This window comes from Schistocerca nitens, chromosome 6, assembly GCF_023898315.1.
Source record: "Schistocerca nitens isolate TAMUIC-IGC-003100 chromosome 6, iqSchNite1.1, whole genome shotgun sequence".
Lineage (NCBI taxonomy): Eukaryota > Metazoa > Arthropoda > Insecta > Orthoptera > Acrididae > Schistocerca > Schistocerca nitens.
The window spans coordinates 233891330-233914251 of record NC_064619.1 but is presented as its reverse complement, the minus strand read 5'-3'; the positions used below and the strand labels follow the sequence as shown (position 1 = coordinate 233914251).

The 22922-nt window shown below is 36.2% G+C and overlaps 1 protein-coding gene across 1 annotated transcript in view; it reads left to right on the top strand.

Annotated features, from left to right (window-relative positions):
- Positions 1–22922, top strand: part of LOC126262867 (fatty acid synthase-like) — a 379208-nt gene that overhangs the window by 99135 nt on the left and 257151 nt on the right. The window contains exons 8-10 of the mRNA XM_049959735.1: positions 1071–1259; positions 6434–6562; positions 22582–22812. Coding sequence (XP_049815692.1) covers positions 1071–1259; positions 6434–6562; positions 22582–22812 — 549 coding nt within the window. The remainder of the gene's footprint in view (positions 1–1070; positions 1260–6433; positions 6563–22581; positions 22813–22922) is intronic.

Genomic DNA, 22922 nt, shown 5'->3' with positions numbered 1-22922 from the left:
AGGCACTTGTGGGTCTTATTGTTCTGAAGAAAGTGTAGTTATCCATGCCGAAACCTAGGTTAACACTAGGTACTTTTATCGCAATCGAGGCGGGTTTCTAGTTTTTTAATATATTAACCAACGATTGCTGACATGCTGTGATGTTGAAGGTTCTTTTATTATATTCTTCTTGAAGTCTGAGGGAATTTTGCCTGTCTCATACATCTTGCTCGTGTCTGTGTATGTGCGGATGGATATGTGTGTGTGTGCGAGTCTATACCTGTCCTTTTTTCCCTCAAGGTAAGTCTTTCCACTCCCGGGATTGGAATGACTCCTTACCCTCTCCCTTAAAACCCACATCCTTTCATCTTTCCCTCTCCTTCCCTCTTTCCTGACAAAGCAACCGTTGGTTGCGAAAGCTAGAATTTTGTGTGTATGTTTGTGTTTGTTTGTGTGTCTGTCGACCTGCCAGCACTTTCACTTGGTAAGTCACATCATCTTTGTTTTTAGATATATTTTTCCTACGTGGAATGTTTCCCTCTATTATAATTATATATAGACTGCATGATGTGATTTGGTATTGTTTGGTCAACAGTCTTCCTCTATTCTATTTTCCCACCCCTCCTCTTCCACTCTTCCAACTTGCAGCTATTTTTGTCTGCAGCTGTCTGATGAATCTCTGCTTTACGCATGTGTTTGTATTTTAAATGAGTTATAGCTTCATACTGGCATAAGAGTATTGCCATAATTCACTCCTAATGGCCCTCTCTTTTTGCCCAGACATCAGTTTACATATGCATGTGCCTGTATTTATGGTATTCATTATTCCATTACAAAGGTGTATTTTTTAGTAGTTATATGATAGAGGTAGCATTATAATGTCTTAAATGAGTTGTAGCTTGGTACAAGCAACAGAATTCATAATTTCACACTTGTTTATCCTACTTAAGCATTGGAACAAAGTGTTATTCGTCATCTGTAGAAGTTTATATCCATTATTATAATGGATTTTTCATTATGTTATTTAATCTATTTACCAGAGTACAACAAGAATTTATTTGAAAATTTTTCATAGTATTAACACTTTACAGGTAGTGACAGAGAGTACACCATGGGAAGGTGGACTGGCAGCTGTCACCAGTAGGGGAATTGATGGAAATTATGGCCATGCAGTTCTGAAATCTTATGATCACAAAAACCCCACAATTGAAGATGATTTACCACGACTTGTGACTATGTCAACCAGAACAGAAGAAGGACTGAATAAAATACTATCAAAAGTAATAAAAATGAATTCACTCCATCATACTCATATAATATAGCTGTAAATAGACAGATAGATAGTAACAGCAGATAGATATACTTCTATGCCAATGTTGTGTTGTCCTGTTTATGTAAAATAAAGCATCTTAATAGTTCACCCAATATATGACAATGCACATTTTTTTAGATCAATCTCTCCACACTGGAAGGCCTGTCTACAGCTTTAAAATAATAATGAAGAACAAAACATCCTCAGTCGTAAGTGTATTTTTTAACTTCCCACAGCCAGTTTCTACCCTCAATAAGATTATTTTGTATTGAAAATTGCCCTATAAAATATTGAAACAAAATGTAGTAGGGAAAGTTCTGGGAGAATTTAAATAATTAGTGAGTAAAGAGGACCACTCACTGAATAGTAGAAGCATTGTGTCACTGCCATGCATACAAAACAGAATGAAAACTTTGCTAGCTTTTGTATGAATCCTTTAATGAGCTAGAGTGCACATATTGCAACCTGTGTAGCTGTGTTATGCTGGCTGAAAAACCAGTACCAGGACTGCAGTTTGGCAGGTGGACTGGGGTGGAGAGCTGTGCCAGACTGGGTGTGTAGAGACGGAAAGTGGGAGGGGGGGGGGGGATTAAGGAGTGGGATCTGGGACTCTAAGTGAGGCAGCAGACGATGGGTTAGGAATGCAGGAGGGAGAGGCTGCAGGTGCAGGAGCAACAGAACAGGTGAATTCATGTGGTGTAGAAAGACAGTTGAGTGGAGGCATGGATTTGGAGGGGCTGACAGGATAGAGTTAGGGCAGCTTGATAGACAGAGGTTGCAGGTGAGTGAGTTAGTGTGAGATTGAGGACAGGAGGATTACAGGAATGAAGGATGTGTTGCAAAGATAACTCCCACGGGATCCAGTTGCATGGACTGTGAAGCAGCCACTGAAATCAAGCATGTTGTGCTTAGAAGTGTGTTCCGCAGATAGGTTGTCAACTCTGCTCTTGGCCAATGTTTGGCAGTAGCCATTCATTCTGATGGACAGCAGGTTGGTGGCCATGACCACTTAAAATGCTGTGCAGAAATTGCAGCAGAGCATCTATATGACATGGTTGCTTTCACAGTTTGCCCTGTCTCTGGTGGGATAGTATAAGTTGCAACAGGACCAGAGTAGGATGTGCTGTGTTGGTGAATGGGGCAGGTTTTGCACCTGGGTCTTCCAAAGGGAATGTGGATGGTAAAACAAATCAGTTACAGTTGGAGCTGTTTTATTCTTCATAATTGTTCTCCTGTTAAGTGACTGCTCATAGTTTTGAACAATTTTTTGTTGACACAATACCCCAACATTCTTTAGACAAAATAAAATGCATTACAAAGTTTAATAACCACAGGAAATCAGAGTACAACCTGTGCAGATTTTGATGTAAATTATGTGAAGGAATCTCACAGAAAAATTGGTCCAGAAATGCTGTTCACCATTTATAATTTAGTATTTGTCATATAAGTTTCTTTGCTGAAGGAGCTTGGATAGTAGTTTTAATTTATGGAGATTTCGCTGTAAATGGTGTAGAGATGTCATTAATCATTTTTGATTTAGTAGGAGTTATCTATATTTCTCCCCTGAAGTAGGTTGGGGTATTGGTAATGTGACAGATAATCCTGTCCTTGAAGAAGTGGAAGTTAAGGGGAGTTGGAACGCCCTATCTCGACAATGTTAAGTTTAGTGACTTGGCTTCCCTGTATTTCAGGAACCACTGTAGCCATTGACATGAAACTTTTGCAGGACATTAAACTGTATGTTCTGAGTCTACTGAACTACAATAATTGCATTTGAGCGACTGCTTTTGAAAATACAATTTTTTAATTACATGGTTACAATTTTGTGTAATTTTTTTGTACGTTATCCTAAATAATTTTAATTATGCATAACATGATGTTCTTCTTTTAGTTCAGTAGACGCAAGATATGTATGGTATTACTCCCTGAAAATCTGAATACTCTATTCAAAGTGGTTTCTGATATTTAGGGAAAAAATGCAGCAGAAAAAGTGAATTTTCAGGAATGGCTTCTGAAGTTTCAAAAGACGGTAACTCACTTAATATATGCTTAACTTTTTATTTTTCGTCACTCAGAAGCACCCTGCACCATACTGTATATCATACCCTTGATCTTTTTCCAAGTTTTTTTCTTCGTTTCTTCTTTCAGTACTCTCTAGTGGCCAACTGTGGTGTATACTGTGCTTTATCAATGCAAACCTTGTCAATCCGTTCAAGTTCTCTGATGCAGTTTGCTCCAGGATTAGTTCCCATATGCTGTAGCACTTGCACCCTACCAGTGTTTCCATCATTAAAAGCAATAACAGCATCACTGACCCCCCCATTTTAATGTCTTCATTCCAACAAAAACATTTTTTGGTAAGTGAGTCCATATAAGACTGCTGATCGACTCATTGGGATTTTGAGTCTGACCATGCAGACACTTCTTCAGTAACTCAGGATTTGCCAAGTCTCTGTAAAAAGGTTTTATGATATCCATGACTACTGCTTGGATGGAATGTTTATGGCTGTATTAATTGTTTGAGTACTGGGCATTGCAGTAATTGCGCCATGAATCAGGTCTTGGAGGGCAAAGGTGGTGTACTGGTTTTTCATCAGTTGACAGTCTGTGGAAGAAGGTAGCTCACACTGCCTGCTTCATTTTTAACAAATCCTCAGTATTATTTCTAATGGCCATCCCATAATACTGCTGTAGGTCATCAATCATTTTTTCAGTCACTCTGCCTCTTACCAATAGAAACTTTCTTGTCTCTCAAACTTTCTTTCTACTTTCTCAACTTGGTGCCCGTCCTCTTCTGGACATGACCAACACATTCCAGTTTTGTGATAATCTTCTCACCATAGGGCTGAGCAGCTACTACACTGTTATATGCTTTTGAATCTCCATCACCTAAGAACTTAATGTAACACACTCCCCTTTAATTCACAGATCGACTAAAAATTTCAGTAACTGTAGAGGCCTCCACACCACCACTTGTTCCTTCATAATTTCTGTCACAGATATGCCCTTCTTCATTCCCTGATTTACACTCATAACAATGTTTGGTTAAAATCTGGAAATATATTACTTTTCCAGTATCCACACTGGTCACTGAAGCAACAGAATTCTTAGAACTGTAGCCGCACTTCTGCCAAGTGCCACCAAAAGCTACTGATATGCCAGTCATACAATCATTTATTTCAACAGCTTTGTTTGCAGCACCCTTCATTGACTCACATGCAACAGATTCCACAGCAGCTCCAATAATTCCTGCATACTTGTCGATTTTACAAGGTGGGCATGGCATATTCATCAAGGCCCACATTGTTTCTGCTGCAGTGTGTCCTTTTGCCAATAGCCCTCAATCCATAAAACCACCTAACATTTATGTCAAAATAATTGTCTTTACACTTATCAGAATTCCAAAATGGATGAGTATATTTACAATTGGCACAATTAATGATAAGTTTCCTGGTTAGTCCATTTGATATCTCACTGTTTTCATGCAAACTAACTGGCCCTCAACATATTTTACAACACACACATTCACCTAACACACTTGTTAGGATGTGTAAATCTATCAGAATATAACATAACCTACCATTTACATCACTTTCATTTTGAGAAGACTGTGTATGGCAATGTTTTATTTTAATCTTCGAAGCACTAATGGGTGTTACTCTAGATACTGACAAGTTTGTCTGTATTTCATTGTCTGTAACATCACATGCCACTTGTTGAACACAATGTTTTCCTTTAATCAAAAATCTATTACCATGAAATCCATGTTTCTTAAAAACACTTCGTTTTGGCATCATACTTTAATTTTTGAGAGATTTACCAATATATTCATCACTTTTCCCCAGAAAAACGTTAGCACTTTGACATACAATGTGTATTTATACTATGAAACGATACGATACTGTTTTTGACAGTGCTACCAATATGAACAAAACACGTAATTTAACCTTAATAAGACAGCAGTCCATAGCCTTCTATATAAAAAAATTACCAATTTTATTAGATTTTGAGGTAATGCACATAAATATTTTAACATTATATGAATATAATAGAGGGAAACATTCCACGTGGGAAAAATATATCTAAAAACAAAAATGATGTAATTTACCAAACAAAAGCGTTGGCATGTTGATAGACACACAAACAAACACAAACACACACACAAAATTCAAGCTTTTGCAACCAACGGTTGCTTCATCAGGAAAGAGGGAAAGACAAAAGGATGTGGTTTTTAGGGAGAAGGTAAGGAGTCATTCCAATCCCGGGAGTGGAAAGACTTACCTTAGGGGGAAAAAAGGACAGGTATACACTTGCACACACACCCACATATCCATCTGCACATATACAGACACAAGCAGACATTTGTAAAGACATGGGGTCCACTCAACCTGATGATGTCAGTTGAGGAGATACTTGACTGAGCAGTAGCAGTCGAAGTCACAAAAAGTGATAATGGCTGGGAGAGTAATGTGAAGACCCCATACCCTTCCATAACGCATCCAATGATGCCATTGGATGACATAGCAGTCAGTAAGTACTGATAGGTCTGCCATGGTGTGTGGACTGAGTTAATGCAGTATTTTGTCCCACATTCACTTACGTAATTTTATTATTACTTATATTTAATCATGTACCAGTGTTTTACTAAGTTAGAGTTGAACAGAACCTGCTTCACCTAAACAATTTCAGTGGACTTGTTGAAGAATACAAACTTCCTGCTGTTCACCACATTTTTTTCCTAATCTGTCATCTCAACTCTAACCAAATCTAGTTCCACGGACCGGTGACCAAATGAGCAGGACAATCTACAAAGGAAAGTTATACATTTTTTAAATAGTAGCTGTCCATTGTATCTGAAAAGGGAAATTCAGTTACAGAGATTGTTCAAGCTTTCTTTGTAGCGTACCAGATAATGTCTTCTCTACATGTTGCTTACTAAATATGACATTGATGTTTTTCATTAGTATGTCTCAATACCAGTGCCCCAGGAAACATGAAGTGATCCTTAAATTTAACATCATACTGTGTAGAGTATCATTTTTACAGTTAAAGAGAGGTAACAGTGACTTTATGTACTGTGTGTTGCTCCTGTTCTTCTACACTAAGATGAATTACTGAAAGTGAATTGGATATTATTTTTAGGTGGAGTCAATGCCACTGGACAAAGAATATATTAAATTATTACATGATATTTATGCTGTAAACATCCCAAACTATATGCAAAGAGGATACACAATTTTGACACAAGGAGAAACAAAAAGGGAAACTGAGGTGAGTGAAGTAAAATATCATTTTAGCCACATGAAGCAAAAGAATGCATAGTAATACATGACGGTAAATATCTAAGGATGGTGATCTGATAAATGATTGGAGGTAGCATTGCTATATAATTTTATCCTTGTACCAATAGCTTTGTCTCTTTTTGTTACTAAGTGTCATTTTAGACAAGTGTGGTGGATCAAACAGACAGATGTGCCAGTTCAGTTCAAGTTTGAAGATAGGCAGAATATTTAATGGACTTTGACTTGTAACATTTATACCCAGAGTCATTTGTTGTAAAATCTCAAAACTATTCTGTGTGAAACTAAAATGAGTAAAATGTAAGATCCTGGGAACACTCTTGGAATTCTTGAACATTTTATGCTCATAGAAAACAGTGCTATGTAAGTAGATGCTAAAAGTGATACCAAAATCTCTTGGTTTAACAGTGCTGACAACTCCATAATGCTGAAAAACTCTTTAAGCTTTCCAAATTTTAGAACCAAAGTCATTTCAGTGAAAAAATGCTGTGAGCAACAGCTGCACAATGGCCTTTGACAAAACACATGCAGTTATATGAGATTTTAAAACCAAAGCTAAAGCCACTGTAAAAAGATTTGGTAACTTGTTTTATTTACAAGGAAATCCTCCAAAGATGAGTGCCATTACTAAATAGATGATGATACAAAGTTATATAGAAATTTAGCACTAGCATTCTCAGTTGGGCTACATATATTTACAAACCATGATACTTGCCTTAAAGGAAAGATCATATTCTTTCCTTCCACCAACCAATATACGAGGGCCGTTCAGAAAGTAACCTCCAGTTGATTTAAAAAAAATACACCAAGTTAAATAAAAATATTTTAATATATACATCTTACAACTACATCTTTGCACTATTTTTCTACATAGTCTCCATAGCGATTGAGGCACTTATCGTATCTCTTCACAAGCTTTGAAATTCCTTCTGCATAAAAATCACCCGCTTGTGACTGGAGCCAGCCTGTGACCCAATCTTGCTGTCACTATCTCGTACAAGAGAGTCTTAGAAATCTGTGGAAAACCAGTAGACAACTCCGACATTGAGAAACGTCGATTTTCACGAATTTTTGCATCAACTGTCTGAACGAGTTCGTCAGTCACCAATGATGGTTTACCACTCCTCTCTTCATCATGAACGTTTTCTCGTCCACTTTTAAATAAACGTACCCATTCACGGACAAGTCCTTCACTCATAACTCTTGGTCCGTACACGGCACAAAGCTCACGATGAATAGCTGCTGCAGAATATCCTTTGGCTGTAAAAAACCTTATGACAGCACGCACTTCACATTTGGCGGGGTTTTCTATTGCAGCACACATTTCAAACTGCCACAAAAACTAAACTAGCGCAGGTACGACGTTCACTCAACCACGGCTTGATGCCGACTGACCTGTTGAGTGCGTGAACGCACAGATGGCGTCGCTACTCCCCCCACAACCCGCACTGTGACCAATCGGAGGTTACTTTCTGAACCGCCCTCGTACAACGTCAAACAAACTTCAGGAATTAATCCACTCTGACTTTTGTAGATCAACAAAAGAAACATCTCAAGGTCATGCAAGGTTTTTTGTGACTGCCACAGATGACCACTGCAGTTGGCATTAAGTGTATTTAATTAGTAAGTAAGGCTGGGTAGCTGACAGGTTTACAGATTTCAGTAATCTGACAGAATATCAGACTGGTCACAAGATTAAATCCCATCCTCAGGATGTCCAATGGTTCCATACATGCCACAACAAACAGATTCACTGAAAAAAAGAACCATAATTGATGTTGACGTGGACAAAGACTACTGTTACTAGGTATTTTATACTGAAGTTACTACACAGTGAACTATGTCCAGATAGAAGTAGGTGAAAAGAACACTTGTCATGTGTCATTTTCAAGTGTTTTGTCAGTAGGTTGTCATGCTGGACAAATCAGTGAACAAAAGTAAATTTAGTTGTAATGGTAAACAAAGAACTTCTGAAAGCTATTCTGACTGTCATAAAGCCTGTTGAATGTGGATACCTAAAGATTGCTGGATACACATTTCAAGAGAAGTGAAGTCCCTTGATCATGACTTTCCTGTACCCAAGAAGACTTTTGTTAATTTCTATGTAGACAACACTAAGAAGAAGTGACCAAACTGAACTTTGAGGAAAGAGATTCCAAAATTTGTCCAAATGTTAAATTTGAGCCACAAAAACTATGATGAACCTTTCTGTGGCTTTGATGATGGGGTTCTACCTGCACCTGAAAATGTCAGCACCACAACAAAATGTGGGCCCAGGAGATTAAAGTTAGCATGATCTGGCAGAAGAGGGCATCCACCCAGATGTATAACAATCAATGCACACCAAGAACAAGTCTTTGACAACAATTTATTCTGTGATGAGGATGATAATTCTTTGAATGGTATATCCAACCAACAGCCAGTCCCAACAGTCTCACCACTGATTGATAGAAAAGAAACTTTTATTCATGACATCAGCTTCATTGCAAGAGTGACAGAAGTGAACAACAGTGATGTAGTAAATGGGCCAGATCATCAAGAGTAGATTGAAGCCATGTAAATGGGAGCAGGTCATTAGCCAAAAAAGCAAGAATTGTTGCATGGGGTTCAACCAACATCTGACAACTGGCCTCATGGGAAAGTTTGTCCTAGTTTCAGGGATAATCATTGTCATTTAGACTACTCATGGCTCCATCAGTCAGACTTGACTTTCATATCTCACAGTTGGATATAATGATTTGTAATCTTATCCTCCCTCACATCACCTGTTGATTGTCACTCTTCAAAATATAATCTTTTAATAAGCTTCAAGAGGAGTAATATATGCAAATAAACCTTTAACTTATCTTCTTTTCTCATTGTTGGCTCTAGTTTGTCATGTCTGGGGGTTGATTCTTGAGGCCAAAGTTTTTGACATTGAAGGTTCCAAATGACATGATAATATCTAAGTAAGCCTACTCCATAATTTATGTTTTAGTAGTGTTTATTATATCACATTTTTCTATATCACACCGTCTTTACAACTGCCACTTCATTTTCAAAAATTACATTGTTATTGCCAAAAACCATGTCTGATCACATCAAAGGCATGCCCACTACTAACTCATTCTGCGATACTAACGAATATTTGGAAGAGTTTACAAAACAAAGAGAGTTTACAAACTTTTTTGACAAAAGAAGAATCTTCACCAAGTTATAGCATTATTTTGTAAATTAATCCAGAAATAAATTTAATAAATTTCATCAGAGTGTGCAATTAATAATAGGAATTTTAAGATACACCAAATATTTCATAATTTCTAATATTTCTAAAAGAAGAGTAACATTAACTGTACATACAGAGTTAATACATATCTATTGCAATAAAGTAATAAAATAATTTGTTTTTATAAATTTTAGCCTTAAATATAATACATTGTATACATATCCAAAACAAAGATGATGTGACTTACCAAATGAAAGTGCTGGCAGGTCGACAGACACACAAACAAACACAAACATACACAAACACACAAAATTCAAGCTTTCGCAACAAACTGTTGCCTCATCAGGAAAGAGGGAAGGAGATGATACATTCCTACGTGGAATGTTTCCCTCTATTATATACATTATATACAAAATCATATGAAATTCTTCTAGATAAACAGCTGAGATAATATTAACCTACACAAGATTCGAAAATATTTTTGGTCTCGATTACTTCTGTTGAATAAAGGTAATTTTAGAAGAGGGTGTCCCTTTACAATATCCCCCTCACAGTATGTGGAAACAGTGTGTTTACAATATTTTGCGATAGACCGTACAAAGTGATTCCAAAAGATAGAATACAGATGTATAGAACTAACTTTTACATAACATATTACAGAAAACATAAGAAAAATATCTACTATACAAGTCATAATCTATACATATATGATGATATGGCATTCAGATTTTCAGATCTGTGGAACATTCTGTCACAAGACAATTGATGCAAAGTCAGAACTGCAACAGTGCAACACTAAACTATGGAAATAAATACAGAGACAAAGTAAATTACTGGAATTACAAATCGTAAGCTTACATACATAAAATCATGTCTTTAGAATATTCACAAGGGAAGACAAAAAATTGAGAGACTAGATGTATGATGAGTGAGTCAACTCGAAACACTCACAACAACAGGTACAGACCAGAAGAATATTCTCGACCATGAGTAGTAATATAATACCAAATCAATCAAAACCACACCAAGTACAAACCGGCAAAAAATGATTTGATAACAGAAAATGAATAAAGTTCATAAGCATATCAATAAGTTCAATCACATATAAAGAGTAATTGTAAGAAGCATCTAGCCTCAATCAATAGTCGTACGCTCTCCTTGAGTTCACATACTCCGTCGTGATGACCAGAGGTACCCAAAACTGAGTTAAGCATGAGTTTGTGCACAACTCAAATTCCAATCAGATACAATAATGCAGTACCCAAGATAAATACAGGTAAACAGAGTCATAAATTGTTTTGAATGATGACGTAATCCAGTAGCTTGAGAATCAAAATCTATGTATGAAAGCAGACATGTATACATCTTGTTATATTGTCTATACTAGTAAATGTCCTCCACACTCTTTGCTAATTGTCCATACAAACTAACCTATATACATAAAAGCCCAGAAGATTCATTTACCGTTGATAAAAAAATACATACTGATATCAAGTTACATAATGTACTGGGTAGTCAAGCCCTCTACTTGAAAAAACATATGTTTATGTGAAATAACACAGTCTTTGGCAGTCTTGACAAACAATTTACAAATCTTAGTCACAACACTGATGTCGTTAACAGGTCCTTGATACATTACCCAACACCTATGACCTCTTGTAAGTTAACTGGTCCAGCAGGGTATATATTTAAGAGTCAGGAAGTCGTTTCTGAAAGTATTTCTATGGAGTGTAGCCATGTGTGGAAGTGAAACATGGAAGATAAATAGTTTCGACAAGATGAGAATGGAAGCTTTTGAAATGTGGTGTTACAGAAAAATGCTGAAGATTAGATGGGTAGATCACATAACTAATGAGGAGGTATTGAATAGAATTGGAGAGAAGAGAAATTTGTGGCACAACTTGACTAGAAGAAGGGATTGGTTGGTAGGATACGTTCTGAGGCATCAAGGGATCACCAATTTAGTATTGGAGGGCATTGTGGAGGGTAAAAATTGTAGAGGGTGACCAAGAGATGAATACACTAAGCAGATTCAGGAGGATGTAGGCTGTAGTAGGTACTGGGAGATGAAGAAGCTTGCACAGGATAGAGTAGCATGGAGAGCTGCATCAAACCAGTCTCTGGAATGAAGATCACAACAACACCACTTAATCTTGTCTCTAATTTGTTCAGATATACCACAAATCGTGCTACCTGCATCTCAGTCAAACTGTTACCTTCCCACTGATCAGTGTTAGTCTTAATGTAAGGACATCCAAAATATGAATCATGATCTCTGTTTTTAGACACTTCATGTAAAAGATGAAATTCAATTTCATCAACTGCTACATCCACCCTGTCTTTACAGGGTTTTATCTACTTTACTGGTATCATATCACTACTTGGGTTAGTCATGTTGTCAGGTAAAGATTGAACACAATGATTAGATTCCATAGCATAACCATCATCATTTATTACAGAAGGAACACAAAATACATTATTGTCTAAATTACACTTCCTCCTTAGACTTCTTTCACTTCATTCCACCAATTTGGATACAAATTTTGACTAACCACAGATAATTTATTTCAGAATGCACATTATCTATTTTATCATCAATCTGGTCCCAAAAGTTTCATATTTATTCTCTAGGCTTGCAGATAACTCACTTTTACTGTTTTGATCAATACTCTGCATGACAGTAATGAAAAACTGCTTTGACTGGACTGGTATTCTATGACTCTGACTTACATCATCACATACACCACTTACCTTACCTGTTTTCACAAATAACTCTGAAACTTCATTATTCTTAAACTCCACAAATACCTGATACTCATCATAATTATCATTATCACCATCATCATATTCTTATGAAACTACTTCATCAACATCATTATCAACAGAAATCTCATCAACATCATAGTCACTTACCTCACTGACATTCATTCGCAATAAGCTACCAGTCTCAGAGTTATCAACCTCAGTTATTTGACAGCTCTCAATCATATCTATGTGAAAGATACCACTTATTTCGGATCCAGTACAGACATCACCTGATTTACATACATCAATAACACTGTTTTCTGGCCAAGAGGAGAAATAATTAGTACATACTACATCAAAATTCTCATTAGTTTCACCTTCTGGTTTGTGATTAATACCTACATCACCATAATGAAACATAGTGCCTCAAAACTTTTGATCAAAACATAAATGAGAAATTAACATTTCTTCTGTTCTACTTCAGATACCTGTGCCACATTATTAACACTGTTATTATTATCTAATTTCAAGTGTAAACTGGGGGTTCTTTGCTTATTGTTTTTCCTTGCCCCAAAACTGTGGACCTTCATTGAGGTGGCCTGCTGTTTCCCATGTAGTTACCTCTATGATTGTTTATTCTATTAACTCCTCATGAGTATCCCCGTTACACCTATTCTGCTGATTTCAAAATTTCTGTCTCTACTACCATTTTCACCCTGATAGAAGTTACCTGTATCTCTGATTCTGTAGTTATTACCATTGTGATCTCTTATCATTCTGATTGTTATGGTACATACTTCTTTCTATTACCCTATCCAGCCTCTCAACATATCGTAAAAGTTGTTCAAGACAATCGTCAGGTCCAGGTACTAAATCCCACTGCAACCTTTCTGGTAATCTTCTTTTGAGTGCATCAGTCAATATAATTTTGACAAATGGTTTGTCAAGGTGTGTTAATTTCTTAAGTTTATTTTTACAAAACTCTTTCAGAGTACTGTCTCTACTCCTATAATTAGGACCATTCAAAAGTTCACTTTTAATTCTCCCTTGTCCAGCTTTCAACCATGGTGCTGAAAATCCACTGGATGGAAATTGTCTGACGGAAAACTTTTGTTGGAGTGTTGGACCACACAATACCAATGTCTGTATAAAGATTTTTGTGAATACAATTTTCCTGAACTGCTGAAATTTTTTGATTTAAAACATTTACACGAGTTTGCATTTTGTTTTCAAAATTTAAAATTTTTTGATCTAAGTTACTAAAGTTTTGTTCCATTCTTTTTGCTGTGGCCTTCTGTTCAACTCAGATGTCATTAACATTCTTTGTCTGTTTTGCAGATTTGGCAACTAATTTTCTGAAACAATAAATTTGTTTTCCAAGACATTACATTTTTCATTTACACTTTTTAACCCTTTTGACAACTGATTTTTAACTCCGAAACCTGATTTTTGCAAATATAGTTTTCCTGAACTGCTGAAATTTTTTGATATATACATTTACATGGTCTAAAAAGAAAGATGATGAGACTTACCAAACAAAAGCGCTGGCAGGTCGATAGACACACAAACAAACACAAATATACACACAAAATTCAAGCTTTCGCAACAAACTGTTGCCTCATCAGGAAAGAGGGAAGGAGAGGGAAAGACGAAAGGATGTGGGTTTTAAGGGAGAGGGTAAGGAGTCATTCCAATCCCGGGAGCGGAAAGACTTACCTTAGGGGGAAAAAAGGACAGGTATACACTCGCACACACACACATATCCATCCACACATACAGACACAAGCAGACATATTTAAATATGTCTGCTTGTGTCTGTATGTGTGGATGGATATGTGTGTGTGTGCGAGTGTATACCTGTCCTTTTTTCCCCCTAAGGTAAGTCTTTCCGCTCCCGGGATTGGAATGACTCCTTACCCTCTCCCTTAAAACCCACATCCTTTCGTCTTTCCCTCTCCTTCCCTCTTTCCTGATGAGGCAACAGTTTGTTGCGAAAGCTTGAATTTTGTGTGTATATTTGTGTTTGTTTGTGTGTCTATCGACCTGCCAGCGCTTTTGTTTGGTAAGTCTCATCATCTTTCTTTTTAGATATATTTTTTCCACGTGGAATGTTTCCCTCTGTTATATTCATTTACATGGTCTATTTGATATTGTATCCTACCCATTTTACTATTGTTTTTGGTTTTTAGGATATTTAATTGCGCTTGTAATGAAGTAAATTTGCTATCATTGTCGGTCCTTATTTTAGTTAACTGCTCATTAACTGCACTAAATTTGCTATTGTTATTTCTCTCCATTTCCTCTAGTTTTGCAAAAGTTAACTGCAAAATATCGGTTTTTACTGTTTCTTTGCTGAGTATGCTTTCACTCAGTTCAAACATGTCCTGACTGGGTCCCACAGCTTTCACTTCTACATCACTATTTCCTACGTCTCTGTCCATTTTGAAACAATCACACGAGTCCACAAACAAATTAATTACGCAAACAGTTTGTACTTATCTTTCCTTTTTGATGTCTCTTGTCATAGTTGTGACTTGATACAACTTTGTTGGGCAGTTCTCGGTCTTCTTTCTTCGTTTGATCAGAAATTCATTATAAACTGCAAATGGCCCAAATCACTGTCCCTTCTTCTGCAACAGACAGAACTTTATTATCAGTCATTTGATCCCAGATGATGCCCACAATTGTCATCTTACCATCCCTCATATCACCTGTTGACTGTCACTCTTCAAAATATAATCTTTTAATGAGCTTTGAGAGGAGTAAATTTTACAAATAAACTTTTTACTTATCTTCTTTTCTCATTACCGGATCCAGTTCATCATGTTTATGGATTGGTTCTTGAGGCTGAAATTTTTGACATTGCTGGTTACAAATGACATGATAATGTCTCAGTAAAGCCTGCTCCATAATTTCTGTTTTAGTAGTGTTTATTATATCACATTTTTCTATATCCCACCATCTTTACAACTGCCGCTTCATTTTCAATAATTACATTGTTATTGCTAAACATAAAAACACATCCGATCACATCAGAGGCATGTATACTACTAACTCTTTCTGCAAGTACTAACAATATTCTAAAGAATTTACAAAACAAAAAGAGTACACAAACTCTCTTGACAAAAAAATACTCTTCACGAAGTTATATCATTATTTTGCTAATGAATGCAGAAATAAATTTAATAAACATCGTCAGATTGTGCAATTAATAATAGGAATTTTAAGCATACTAGATGTTTTATAATTTCAAATATTTCTAAAAGAAGAGCAATTTTAACTGAACATGCAGAGTTAATACATATTGATTGTAGTAAACTAATAAAATAATTTCTTTTTATACATTTTAGCCTGAAATATAATACATTGTATACAAAATCACATGTAATTCTTTTAATTAAACAGCTGAGATAATGGTAACTTATACAACATTTGAAAATATTTTTGGTATCGATTACTTTTGTTGAACAAAGGAAATGTTAGAGGAGGGTGTCCCATTACAGACTGCATTTCCTAATGGTTGCATTGGTATGGCCAGACTGAAAAAGGTTGAGAATGGTAAACATATAGTCAAGAAGGCGAAATCTATTGATAATATGTGTAAACTGAAAAAAGCTATTTATGGACTTCATTAGACAGTGGTGTGCCAAGTTTAAGGCAACTCTAAAAATCTGTTGAATTGTGACCAATAAATGCGGATTTGTATACCATGTGTGTAGTCAAGGACAGTGTCCACATCTGATTAATTATTTAGGAAAAGCAAATAAAGTATGAGTTATCTTCCAGATTTGATGTCAAGAATTTTGGAGGCATGTGGTATAATCTGGGCAAAGACGCTGATCAATTGGAAATGAAGTCCCATGCTTCTAGACAGAGCATAGGAGAACAATGCGGGAGACCCGCACCGCCATACTAGGCAAGGTCCCAATGGAGGTGGTTTGCCTTCCTACAACCATAATGGGGATGAATGATGATGATGAAGACAGCACAACAACACCCTGTCATATCAGGCCCATTGAAAATCCCTGAGCCTGCGAGGAATCGAAACCGAGACCCATGCTTGGGAAACTAGAACACTACCACAAGACCATGAGTTGTTGACTGCTGATCAATTAGATAACAAAAATTATAACAGTAATGGAAATTCCTGAATGGGGCAATATGTAAAGAAAGGGAAAGGCAACTGCTCACCTATAGCAGACCAGTGTGTGGAGTGCAGAAATACATATACGAAAAGACCATTCACACTAGCTTTCTGACACTAGCTCTTTTTCTAGTAGTAGTAGTAGCACACACACACACACACACACACACACACACACACACACACACACACACACACACACACACACACACACACACACATCACATCACATAGACATGCAAATACATACTCCCATAAGTTTGCATGTGCAGTTAGGTATCTGTGTGGTTGTGTGTATATTACTGCTAGAAAACGAGGTAGTGCCCGACAGCTAATGTGAATGTTGTTCTCTATTAGGTGTTTCTGTGCTCCATGCCCTGATCTTCTATAGGTGAGTCATTAATTTACGGATAACTAAATTACATTATATCAGAGTGGCTATATTAGAGGAGTGTCGAATCAAGTCTGATTGATTAAATGCAACCTGGTAAGAGTTTTATTGGCTACTGGAAGCAAACCAAACTTACAGCTGCCCCAGTTGAAAACCATACCCATTCAGGGAATTGGTTGGTATTCTGATGAACATTGCTGTAGCTGATTTGTAATGTTACTAACCCAGCCGATGACTGAAGTTCCTCAGAAGTATCTTAGCCTTGTAGTCTTATGCTGGAAACTGTTTGGGTTTGTTACTAAATTGAACAATAATGGACATAACACCACTGAATAAATTTGACTTGTTTGGATATTTATTATTGTCAACACAAATTTTTCATAATGTTAATATTTCACAAATACCAGGGTAGCATATGCACTTTGTGATCCATGTCAGTGGCAACATATTTCGTAAGCAGTTAATAACAAACAAAAGATTCATGTCTATATGCAACAACCTTCCACAGATCACAGTTCATAATAAAAAATAGTCAGTTATGCATAGTTCTGAGAATGAGTCACACATACATTAAACACAGGATCAACTTTTACATGCCCTTTGAGAAGGAAATATTGATTGAGCAATTTTGACATTGAGGTATTAACCAGTTGGTAGTTAGATGCAGACTCTGATGCCAAGATGTTAAGGCAAATTTCGTCAGAGAGGTGTTACCTGGGTGATAACCAAGAGCAGGCTGCTGACATGCTGTCTAATGGGGTATATAAACAGGCTTAATGCTAATTTGTGAAATTGGTAATTATATTTTACTTTGTACCAGTATAACAGTCAAATTTATTAGACACATTACTTTGTTGATTCCAGTACTGACTTTGTTTAACTGTATGTTAAATAATTATGAAACTATTAAAATCAGATGAACTATTTGTTTATTACTATGTTTAGCTACGTGGTGTTAAATGATTTCCAAATAAAATTCTCAGGTTCTTAGTTTCTCTAATTCATTCAATTTCTTAGTTAGTGGCTTATTTGGATTATCAAATGTACTATCTGGATCAGAAAAATTAGACAACAAAAGTATAATGTCAAATCTGGGAAAAAAACAAGCTTAAAAGTTCAAATAACAAAATAAATTTCAGGTGGGTCAAAACTCTAAATATGAATGATTTCTAAGTTAGTGAATTTTCAGAAAAAGTAAACTGGTTACTTGTAAGAGTAAAATTAGGGGTATGAATAAACAGTTATTTGCTCACCACATTTTCATTATTGCATGGCATGAGAACAATTTCAATTAAAGATTTTATCTTTAAGAAAATGTTTTATGTGAAAAAATGGCACTGGGATTACCAACACTTAAATAATTTAATGAACTATGAATTTTGATAAAGTACTGCTTAAATAGGAATTTTGACATTTTAAGTAAATGTGTTAGATCTGCTATCATCAAATAATTAAGAGAAAAAAATTGATATGTAAAGAAATGAAATAATAGCAAACAGCATTACTACCACTTTACTACATTTCAACTTGATCTGACACTTCTTATGCAGTTAACAAGTTAAGCCAGTATGATAAAAATAGCAGTATAGGCAAGCTGTTAAAAATGAATTCAGAAATACCTCAAGGCAATGAGTGACAAGAAGCAGACAAATGTCAATATTAAGGAGGGAATCTTAGATTTTACAGATGCTGTTTAGGGAAATTTCAAAACTGAAGTGAGATCACACACAGGATATAAATTCACCTTTTGTGGAGCAGTGATCTCATGGTGTTTGAGACTGCAGAGAGCCATTGCTGTTTTATCACCAGAAGATGATTTTGTAAACCTATCCATGAACAGCAAAGAAAGCGAGTCACCTATCAAAATTTGTGAAGGAAATGCGGTCAAGGGAGCTTTCAAACATCTTGATGTTCATCTAGAATCAGTCTTCTGAAAAGTTAGCATACAACCCACTTTTCACTCATATTTACAGAAAATTTTCTATTCGTCTTTGTACCCAATGTAATTAAAATATCTGCCAGCAGAGAACACATTAATAAATGTGCTGACAGAACTACTTCCTGCACCAAAGCATGATAGTTGTGCTGAAGACTTGGTCTTTGAGTTCAAAATCCTGAATTTAACACTTTGTTTTTCATTTGTATCATGGGTGTAAAAATCAAGAGGGCATGGTAAGATTTATGTACTTACTTTGTTATTCATAAGTGCTCCTATGTTTGGCTAGTTATCCTTTGGCTTTGTTTGTATTGTGAGCTTTGACTCAGTTCTGTTTAGCCTTTTTTGCTGTAAACATATACAATAAATTTGTTCTGTAATTACATTTTGTGCCCACAAAAGCTCCACAGCTCCAGTAACAAATACATTATATACATCCCATCCAGGACTTTGTGGTGTCATAAAAAATAAAATGTGTTGCAATAACGTAAGGGAAGCAGTCGTGCAATACATCCTAGTCAGACACAGCTACAAACCAATAAAGTTATCAAATTGACCTGCAGGGTTCAATATAGTATAGTGTGTGTGATTTTTGGTATGACTCTAATGAAGACTAAAGTGTGACTGAGTTTATATTAAAGAAAAAAAAAAGAGCATTTTAATTCATCATCTTGATAAAGTCATAAACTGAAATTGTGAACAGGCTGAGGGAAATATATCTTTTAAATTTTACATTTTTGTAAAATATTGATATGAAATAGTTCCTTTGTGGTTGATTTCAAAACTCTGAGTAAAATGATTGTGCATGTTGATCAAGCCGCACAGCCATGAAGTGACATGAGGTGTTACAGTGTGTGAAATTGTATGCAAGAGGGATGGATAGATAACTTCAGTTTATTGAGAGAAGTCTACCATAAGGTGTAGTGCATCTGTGGAGATGGCTTTGCACTAGAATCTCATATAGTTTATTTGAATTCTTGCTTCAGTATTTGCTAGTCTTACATTGTTAATATGAAGAAAAAGCTAAAGGTATTAATAAATATGCAATTAAGGAAGGAGTACAATGTTTTAGTTTGTTCAAAGCTAATTTGGAGGTCCCCCAGGAACTTAAAATGGTAATTATTAAAAGTAAGACAATGATCTCCTCATGTAAGAATAAATTTAACAAAGGAATATTTCACATTTATTATGGAATAATATTGTTGTATGACTCATGTACTTGACACATGGACCATAAGGATATGGTAAGAGAGACTGGAGCATTCTTGGAGAACATCATTATTTCTCTGTCTTTGCACAAATAGATCTGGAAAGTGAGTTTGCAGTGACTGAAGGAAGTGTTCTTGATCCAGCCGTGCGCAATGGCTTCTGGAGAATATGTACAATGTAAACATAGATCAGGAGGAAGAGGGAGGCAGATTCAGAAGGAGTATAGCAAGAAGAGAGAAAAAAATAGGTGACAAATTGGAATTGATATTCATGAGAAGTCTCTCTTTGAAAACAGGAATCAAATGGAGGTAATACACATGAATGCTGAAAGGGCAGCTGAAAGTTAATGTTCCTGTTTATCTTCATGTGCAAACTTTGTATCCAGTTTAGTTTCCTCCTGGTTTCACTTCAAGATAACCTCTTAACTGTAGAGTATTTTTATCGTTACCACCAAGGCAAGACTCATGACCTGTTCTCACAACTTCAGATTTAGTAGTACCTCTCTTCTGTATCCCAGGCAAAGCTCCAATCAGCCATAGCTACTGAGGTTGTGAGGACTTGGCACAACTTTACACTTGCATGTGGTGACTCGTCTAAAGGAAAAAACAAAATTGTGGAACCCACAGGCTAAAGCACTGAGACAACAGTGGCAGAAAATGCCAGAGATGGATGCAGATCAGTGAGTGCTGATGTCGATTGGTAAAGTAACCAAAGACCAGAATCAAAATTGGCCGAACAACCAAAATGCAGAATCCAAAGTAGTTGTGAACAAAATCCACAGCACCAGAGAGAATTCTTTGAGTGTAGTCCAAGAGAGTAATGTAAAGTTGTGGTACTGAAACTATAAAGGCACATGGTTGATGGCTTCATGTGCTGACAGCAAGTGATGGCTTGATGATCTGCATGAGTCCTTAGAGGTGCATGCCAGATAATGCGAACGGCTAATGTCTGCTTGCCAGAGTGTGTGCCCAGTTTACTTAGAGCCGGCACCTCACATGAATATGATACAAAGGCACTGACTTGGATACTGTTAATATCTCTGCCACAAATCATTATCACCTTTGTAAGACACAGAAGAGTGGTAATGTGTCGATAATTCAGTTGGTAAGGATATCACCTGCAAAAGGCAAGGTTCCCTCAAGTCCCATTTCAGCACGCAGTTTTAATCTGTTGGAAAGTTTCTTTATTGTCACGTCTCTTCTGACTGAAAGATTCCCCATTTCATGCACTACATTATTGTACTGTCTTCTACTTGACCATGGAATCCTCTCCATCTTTCTACACAACTAATTAATTGTTCCTCAGCAATACTGCAACTCTTTTTCTTTGACATATTTTCCTCTTTGATGAGCTTTGTATCAGAAGTACATGCTTCAGGTGCATTTGTTTCAGCCATCAGTTGGATTCCTAATTTCATACATGTATGAATAATTTGAGATGCTATTGAAAGCACAAGTAGCTCTGCTCATGTATAGTGAATAAGCAACGCTAACCCGTGAACCTATGGAATTGTAGGCAGAATATATTAATAGCAAGTAGTTGCTCCTTGTAACCTTATTGCCCATGGACCCAACACCTGAACAAAGGAAAACAATTAACTTCACCCCAGCATAAGGCCTGGAACACAGTAGGTATTTATCAGCAAAGTCTGCTTTGCTTTACTAATCTGATGTCTGTAAAGACTGGAAGCAGTATGACAGTTCTCTAAGTAATGGATATTTCAATATTCACTGTTCTATAAATTGATTTTACTGCTGTAAATCTTTCAGAAAATATTAAATTGAATGATTCTGATAATGGTTTAATAGCTTACACAAGATTTCAATACCTTGCAGAAAATCTGTTGTGTGTCTCTAAGGGCGGTAAGATCAAACTTTTTATGACCAATGAAACTATTGTGATGTGTTGTCAGTGTCTTTTGCATCATTAGCCAACTATGCAAAGAGCTGAATATCCCCATGCACAAATATATCTATAGACCAGAGTATCTACTTGCTTTACTTTCTCTAGACCTCTGTGAAGAATTCCTCTTTCAGGGGTGAGACCAGCAGTTTTGGATCTTTTAGGGCAAGAAAAATTTGCAGTAGTAGTTTGTTTGTTTTGTATAAGCAAATCTTGATGCCTTTTATGTCATTAAAAAATCCTCTTCATCCATGACCAAAATGCCTTTAGTTTATTACTTCAGTTTTTCTTATTGCAGAAAATTCTAGAATGTCTTGTTATACTGCAAAGAAATATTAATACTCTTAGATTTATCAGCAACTGCTATTCAAACAAGAATGACTTTGTTTGGCTTATATTTGCAATTTGTTGAATATATTGTTGAAATACCTGTATTTGTCACTCGTCTCTTCTTTCAGTTCTGTACAACAGCAAATCGTCCTGTCTGGTTCATATTCTCTGGAATGGGCAGCCAGTGGGCACAGATGGGTTCACAACTGATGAAGTTGCCAATATTTGCAGAATCAATTAGGAAGTGTCATGCAACACTAGAGCCACTGGGTATTGATTTAATCAATATAATAACAACAACAGATGAATCAGTATTTGACAATATTGTCAACTGTTTTGTTGGGATTGCTGCCATCCAGGTAAGGCTTAAATAATGGTAAATCCAGGATGGAATGTAACAATATTCTGAAAAGGGTAGTTGCCACTCACCATATAGAGGAGATGCTGAGTCACAAATAGGCACAACAAA